General features: G+C 43.0%; 1 protein-coding gene across 1 annotated transcript; it reads left to right on the top strand.

Moving 5' to 3' along the window:
• The first annotated feature begins 416 nt into the window (after positions 1–416).
• On the top strand, positions 417–8,199 carry LOC138854848 (mucin-3A-like). Its single transcript, XM_070100202.1, has 3 exons — positions 417–439; positions 1,582–3,495; positions 6,870–8,199. Exons 1-3 carry the CDS (start codon positions 425–427, stop codon positions 7,143–7,145), a joined length of 2,205 nt encoding a protein of 734 aa, XP_069956303.1. The 5' UTR covers positions 417–424; the 3' UTR covers positions 7,146–8,199.
• The last annotated feature ends 221 nt before the right edge of the window (positions 8,200–8,420 follow it).

The following is an 8,420-nucleotide window of genomic DNA, read 5'->3' as shown; positions in this document are numbered from 1 at the left end:
CCCAAAATAACCACACTTGTGAAAGGAAAGAACAACGTTTCGTTCCGCTTTAACTTGACGGCGATCCAGGACGAACCAAAACCTCCACTTTCCGTAAGTGTAAGTTGTCTTCGAATTCATTTTCCCCCCGATAATCAGCGCACAATGAGACATAGTGAGCATCCAGGAATGAGTCGGTATTTGACGCCACAGCGTCGTCTCTGTCGTTTTTCAACGTTCATATGTCGTTTTTTAACGTTCATATCCGTCGTACTTTCCCTCATCTAGATTATCAGCGTCGGTCTACACACAACATGACCTGGTACGCCTTTCCCTCGTGTGTTTTTTGCGACGTTGGGAGGTGGAGTCTTGGGCGTGAGTGTGCATATATAAACAAGGTGTGAATGCACTAAAGTCCTCAGTGTTGTTGAGACGAGGAGGGGAGATGCTGCATCTGGAGGTAATATTATACTAATACATTAGCAAGACGTATATGGGTAAGACTCATGTGCAACACTTTGGTATCTATTTCCGAAAGGCTTCGCTGGCTCAGCAGGCTTCCTCAGTCGAATATAGAGGTGACTAAAATGCTGGAGACAGTTGAAAAGGAGACTAGGGTGTTCAGTCCCTCAATTATGACAGAAGTCCCTCAGTTCTGCAGAACCGGACACCTCAGTCCCTTCTTCAGTTGTCTCTACTATTTTACTTAGCTCTTCATTCGTCTGAAAAAGCCTGCTGAGCTGGCGAAACGTTTCGGAAATAAAGATAGCAAAGTATTCCTCTTCATCTACAGGTAATGTTGAAGCGGGTCGGAGAGGAAGACAGGTCCTCACAGTGCCGTGTCCTGACAGTGACAAGTCCCGAAAGAAATGTCGGGTCCTGACCCAGAGAGAGAGAGAGAGAGAGAGAGAGAGAGAGAGAGTGAAACTATGTACAGTATCAGTTGTGGCGGGTATCACCATGAATCATCGTCGAAGGGATCAAAAAGATCATCATACGTGAAATCATTACTACCACTTCCACTACTACTACTTCTGTTGCTACTATTACTACTGTTATTGCTGCTTCTGTTGCTACTACTACTACACTATTCTTGCTACACAGCAACAACTACAACTATAAACTGCTCACCCACAAGCTGTACTTGAAACAAAAAAACTGTGGCACTCAACATTCATTTTATATCGAGATGCTTAAATGACAATGTTTATAATGAAATGAATTGGTAATATTGCGTAGATGTTTATGCTAGGTAGATGTTTATGCTACGTAGACGTCGATGTGCATCCTGTCAGTGTAAATCACTATTGCCAGCGCAGAATTACACACTATGTGAAAGCTATTAGACTAGAGGTGTCAGTTTGAGATAGTGAACATTATTTCACAATTACATGTTATTAGTGTCTCATACATTTCTTGTTATTCTTGTAAAAGATGTTAGTTTTCTGCGAGTTATTCTCGCTAATTATGTAACGTTGGTATTATGCAAAACAGTGAGGCTGATTATAAGGCACTGGTGTTTTCGTCAGTGATCTATTTTCAACACTAGTTGTGTTTTATTGTTTGTAATGGAATCTGTGTAATGTTCTCGTCCTCTTACAGGCAGTGTTAGTTCAGGTCCTGGCGGCTGCCTGCCTCGCCCGACCCATCTATCTGCCGTCCTACAGATTCACAACGCCTACTCCTTTCCTTCCCCAGGTTCCAAAACTTTCACTGGATCTGCCCCCTTCTCCGAACCTTCCCTCTTCCCTCAACCCAGCCACGACCACGTTTCCTGACATCACGGAGGCCTTTGGGCCTCCATCCTTCTCTTCACTTCACTCTGACCCTGGTCCCCCTCCGAAAATTGAGATACCTTCTCTTTACAGCCAGCAGCATCAACATTCGCTTTCATTGTCAGACGGGCCAGTCTTCCACGGCACTGTAGGTCATGTTCCCGGTCAGCCTGTGGAAGAGTCACTCTTCCTTTCTGATAAATCCCCTGTTTCCGGCAGCCTGAGCCTCGGTCCTTCTCTGTCCACTACCCTTGGCCCTGTTGTCAGTCAACCAGATACGAACTCAGGCCTATTCTCTGGGAGTTCTCCTGAATCTAGCAAGCCAGATTTTGCTAAGACCCTCTCTGTCTCCAGCCAGGACCTTAGTCAACAAGATCTTGGTCTCCAACAGCTTCACCCCGTAGACCAAACCTACAGTCAGCCAGACTCTCACTCAGTCGTCTTCTCTTCTGATAAATTTTCAGTCCTGAGTCAACCAGATCAAACTTTCACTCTGTCATCCACTTCATCCCCGACAACCATTAAACCTGACCCACATTCAATCTTCCTCTCTCACGAGGCTCCAGTCTCTAACAAACCAGACCACTCACTCACTCCACCCGTTATTCCTGGTCAGGTCTCCAGTCATTCAGACCCACACTCAATCTTCCGTACTGGAGAAAGTAAGATTTCTAGGTTGCCAGATCATACCCCTACTCTGCCATTTCCTGAAGCCCTGGTGTCCAGCCAGCCAGATCCGAACTCAATTTTCCTTTCTGAACCACCAGTCTCTCATAAACCAGACTTTGCTTCCACCGTGTCTCCTATACCAGGCAGAGTATACTCTCGCTCAGACCCTCATTCCATCTTTCTCTCTGATAAAGGCACAGAGCCAAGACAACCGAACCTGGTCCCTAACCTTCCAGCTCCTGCAGTCCAAGTATCCTCTAAGTCTGATCCAAACTCAATTTTCCTTTCGGAGCATGACGCAGTTTCCAGTCAGCAAGGATTTACTTCCACCGTGTCTTCCATCATAGGCACGGACTTTAATCAGCCAACAATACACTCGAATATTCTTACTGAAAAAGCTGGTTTCTCCAATCAGCTAGGGTCGAATTTACTCTTCCATAGTGACAAAAGGACTGTTCCAAGTCAACTAGTTCTTCCCACCCTGTCCTCTATCCCAGGTGGGGTCTATAGTCAACCAAATCCACACTCCGTTTTCTCAGACAAAACCTCAGTCTCTAATCATCGTAAGCATTCTCTCTCCTTGTCGTTCCCTTCCCAGATTTCCAGCCATCCAGACCCGCACTCAATCTTCTTCACTGCCGAACATCCAGTTAAAAGTCAGTCTGATCATTCCCTAAGCCAACACTCAACCCCAGGCTCAGTGCTGATTGCAACTTCAGGTAAAAATTCAGTTTTCAGTCGGGTAGGAGACTTGGAGAGAGAGTCTGTCACTCAGGCCAGCACTTTCTCCTCCAAAGACTATGTAGCTCCAGTCCAACAACCCAAAGCTTTCTCTATAAACATTACTCCAGCTCCTGTTACTGGATACATAACCCCTGCTCCTGGTCGCTTGAACCTACCTGTAGGCGGCCGCCACGACCTGCCTGCAGGCGGCCGCCACGACCTGCCTGCAGGCGGCCACCACGACCTGCCTGCAGGTGGCCACCACGACCTGCCTGCAGGTGTCAGTCTCACTCACGCCCACCACCAGTCAGCCTCCCACGCCCAACACCACTCAAGCACCACCCGTGAGGTGAGTCTGCACTCTAGTTCCCTCATGACCCATGACAATGTAAATCTAACTCTTGTCAAGGGAAGGAAAAACCAGTTCTTGTCGTTACTTTCTTAATACTTTTTACCCTTAAGGAAATCTTCCAAGTGAAAGTTATTACAGAGCACATTGTCGTGGATTGCTTTAAATAAATACGTTAAGAATTCTACTACCGTTATTGAACATAAAATTGTATGTGTCAGTTATTACCTAAAGATTATAATATTTTTAAAGTAATCAATGTTTTTAGTTTGATATTTATATATAAATACGTTTAGACTTTACGGTATATTTCTTTTTCTGACGGCAAGATGTTGCTCATTTGATTTTGATTCGTGCAATTGCGTGAATATATAATGTCGTGGCGAATAGGTAAAACTTGCGATTTTGGCTTAAATAGCAACGCTCTTTTTGCCAAATATGGCCAAAAAAAATTGTGTATACAATAATTTCGCAAAAATCATTCGGAAAAAACATATTTCGTGTTTGTTAATTATTAAATTATTGTAAACTTATCTAAAATATTTAGTTTGATTAAGCTAAATTAAATTGCACGTGTTATAAGGTTAGGTTAGTTTTCTAAGGTTCTTTTGGTACAATATTATTAATTTTTACAATAACATAAAAAATATTTATCTATAAACGTATAAGAGAAAATTTTAGAAAGGATTTAATTTTAAATGAGTTCTTGCTAATTGACCAATTTTTACCTATTCGGCACGACGTTATATATGCCAATAAGAATGTCTCTCTGTGTATATACGCCAAGAGATGTTTAAGTCCGTATACGCCGAAAAATGTGAATTTCTCAGTATCTATACACCAATAGGAATGTGTCTTTCAGTATACTCGTACATACTAATCTACTCGTATATTCAGTATACTTGCATATACTGGTATACCCGGAGTTATTTGCATCGTTCCATGTATATACTCCAAGGGACTTGTGTTTATCTTTATATAAACACTGATAAACACACCTGCATTGTGTCTAGAAGGACTATCAGTGTATATAGTGTGGTCTTCAGTTTGTATGGTGTGGTCTGCAGCGTGTACAGTGTGACCTCTGGTGTATATAGTGTGACTTAGTGTATAGTGTGACCTGCAGGGTGTATTACGTGACCTGCAATGCGTATATCTGCACTGGCATTGTATGAAGTGACCTGCAATGTGTATAGTGTGACCTGCAGTGTTTATAGTTTGGTATGTTGTGTGTAGTGTGGCCTGCAGCGTAAATGTGTGGCCTACAGAATGTATAGTGTGACCAGTGACTTTAGCATGACCTATACTGTATATAGTGTGATCTGCAGTATGTATTGTGTAACCTGCAGTGTTGAGTGTGACTTGCACTGTACATAATGTGACCTGCAATGTGTATAGTGATCTACAGTGTGCTTAGTGTGACCTGCAGTGTGTATAGTGACCTGCAGTGTGCATAGTGTGACCAATATGTATAGTGACCTGCAATGTGCATAATATAACTTGCAGTGTATAGTGACTTGCAGTACCGTCTATATGAATGATATGGGTAGTATTATCCATAGGGATGATATGGGTAGTATTATCCATAGGGATGATATGGGTAGTATTATCCATAGGGATGATATGGGTAGTATTATCCATAGGGATGATATGGGTAGTATTATCCATAGGGATGATATGGGTAGTATTATCCATAGGGATGATATGGGTAGTATTATCCATAGGGATGATATGGGTAGTATTATCCATAGGGATGATATGGGTAGTATTATCCATAGGGATGATATGGGTAGTATTATCCATAGGGATGATATGGGTAGTATTATCCATAGGGATGATATGGGTAGTATTATCCATAGGGATGATATGGGTAGTATTATCCATAGGGATGATATGGGTAGTATTATCCATAGGGATGATATGGGTAGTATTATCCATAGGGATGATATGGGTAGTATTATCCATAGGGATGATATGGGTAGTATTATCCATAGGGATGATATGGGTAGTATTATCCATAGGGATGGTATGGGTAGTATTATCCATAGGGATGGTATGGGTAGTATTATCCATAGGGATGGAATGGGTAGTATTATCCATAGGGATGATATGGGTAGTATTATCCATAGGGATGATATGGGTAGTATTGTCCATAGAGATGACATGGGTAGTATTGTCCATAGGACTGATGTGTGGTGCACCGTCTATAGGATTGATGGCTACTTTAAGGCTTCATTCTGTATGCTCATACTGTATACTGATTCAGTATGTTCATACAGTATACTCAAGTTGTAAGCTTATTTTGTATGCTCATGAAGTATGTTCATACAATTCAGGGCCTACTAATTATCTGATAGTGTTGAGCTCCAGCTCCTGGCTCCGCTATGGACATGTTTGAATGGTAATGAGGAGCAAAGGAATACCTATACTCCAGCTGCAGAGTCTGAAATGTATCCAGCGTCTGGGATGTATCCAGCGTCTGGGATGTATCCAGCGTCTGGGATGTATCCAGCGTCTGGGATGTATCCAGCGTCTGGGATGTATCCAGCGTCTGGGATGTATCCAGCGTCTGGGATGTATCCAGCGTCTGGGATGTATCCAGCGTCTGGGATGTATCCAGCGTCTGGGATGTATCCAGCGTCTGGGATGTATCCAGCGTCTGGGATGTATCCAGCGTCTGGGATGTATCCAGTTTCGGGGATGTATCCAGTGTCTGGGATGTATCCAGTATTTGGGATGCATCCAGTATCTGGGATGTATCCAGTGTCTGGGATGCATCCATTGTCTGGGATGTATCCATTATCTGGGATGTATCCAGCGTCTGGGATGTATCCAGCGTCTGGGATGCATCCAGCGTCTGGGAAGTATCCAGCTTCTGGGATGTATCCAGCGTCTGGGATGTATCCAGCGTCTGGGATGTATCCAGCATCTGGGATGTATCCAGCATCTAGGATGTATCCAGTGTCTAGTAAGATGCATCCAGCATCTGGGATGTATCCAGCGTCTGGGATGTATCCAGCGTCTGGGATGTATCCAGCGTCTGGGATGTATCCAGCGTCTGGGATGTATCCAGCGTCTGGGATGTATCCAGCGTCTGGGGTTCTCCAGTCGCTTATGATATATTTAAGTGTAGGGGATCCCTTTTTGATGAACAGAGAAAGGAGACATAGTGACAGGACCACTGTGTAAACAAACTATACTTCGATCTTCATCTGCGATCTTTGTCTGCCAAAGATGATTGTGGACGAAGATGGAAATATACAGCCTCTTTTTCCCCATCGTATTTCTGTCCCTAGTTGCTTAAAATAGTTCATCTTTCTGTTTCGAGCCCACGCTCTAGAATCGAAATTAATCTCGTTTGCATGCCTGCACAGTCTGCGGCCAAGTACGACTTCGTCTACAAGGTGAAGAGCGACTTCGGACTCGACTTCGGTCATCAAGAATCTCGCGACGGCTACGACACCCTGGGCTCCTACTACGTGTTGCTTCCCGACGGTCGTCGTCAGAAGGTGTCATATTCTGTTAAGGGTGACTCCGGCTACCTTGCTGTCGTGGAATACGTTGGTGAGATCCAACGGCCCTCTTATGGTAGAACTGACGGCACGACCCACGGAAGTATTCTCCCAAAAGCAAAATATAAACAAACTTGATTATGCCGTATCGTCTGTGATTAAAAATTTTTTATACGTATATGTATTTGTGATGTAAGAAAGTTCCTTTATTTATACTGTGTGTATATTCTTAGCCGAACCTAATTGTGCTAGTGAGCATGGATTTGTGTGGTAATTTCCCGTGTCAGTATTATTGTACCAGAGAGATGTTTGTCTGGCAACTTTCAGGTATCAATATTATTGTACCAGAAAGAGATTTGTGTGTGTGAAGGTGTAACAGTCCTTTCAGGCCCTCAAATGGTATTTGAAAGAACCGATCCTCATTATGAAAATAAAATATAGGATAAATTATAAAAGAAAATACACAGTTTATTGAAAATATGCAAAATTATAACTGTAAAGTTAAAACAATCATGAAAATTTTCCTAACTGAAGCAAATGATGAAGAAAATGCATAAATTAATCAATTGAAGCAAAACTGATGTATACACCGGACAGATGGAATTCCGATGTGCCGATGGACGTGGTAAGAAGCTCTCAAGAGCTACTTGCTTCTCGTTCACGATGTATTGAACGAGAAGTCTGTGTGAGACGAGGTAGTCACTGGTGGACGTGACTGGTATAAACATCAGCCCTATACTGAGAGTACTGACGCTAATACTTTTTTCACAGATGGGAAATTTTGGGCTTTTCGTACTCGATAGAGGTTTGCTGCAGGGCTTTGAAATCAACAGATGATCACTTACAAAAGATGAAGCAATATTGCTGTGTTCACTAAAAGATGTGAAGTTTCTGATCTACTGCCGAAATCAAACTGTCCTCTTTGTTTCGCCGGTGTTGAGTGTCCCAGTTCGAGCACCAAGCATAAGAAAAGACAACGAAAAGGAAAAACCTAGCAAGCAGTCACTCACATGATAAAAGGCCTTTAAAAGAAATAGCGAGGACTAAGACAAAAATTACATTAAAATACGTGAGTCAAATCAGGTCCAGCCAAATTAATAAAATACCAATACATATAAACGAAACAAGTGGAATTTCATACTAACTTGGTTGGTGCAGAAAGTAATGTAAACTCGCCAGGAGGGTCCCATGTTAACTCGCCAGGAGGGTCCCATGTTAACTCCCACAGGGTGGAGACGGCGGGGACGGAGGCCAGGGGGAATGTAGAGAGATAACGATATGTGCTCACTGTTCAACAAGCATTCAGTTATTCATGTTTCCACTCTTATTCAGCGAACATTTCCCCTCAGTGTGATGGCATTCCCGTATCAGTATTACTAGGCGTGAAAAGCACGTGATCTTGCTGATTAAGAC

Source organism: Cherax quadricarinatus, chromosome 72, assembly GCF_038502225.1.
Source record: "Cherax quadricarinatus isolate ZL_2023a chromosome 72, ASM3850222v1, whole genome shotgun sequence".
NCBI classification, from domain to species: Eukaryota; Metazoa; Arthropoda; class Malacostraca; order Decapoda; family Parastacidae; genus Cherax; species Cherax quadricarinatus.
The sequence above is the reverse complement of the archived record's forward strand: the minus strand, read 5'-3'. Positions and strand labels throughout refer to the sequence as shown.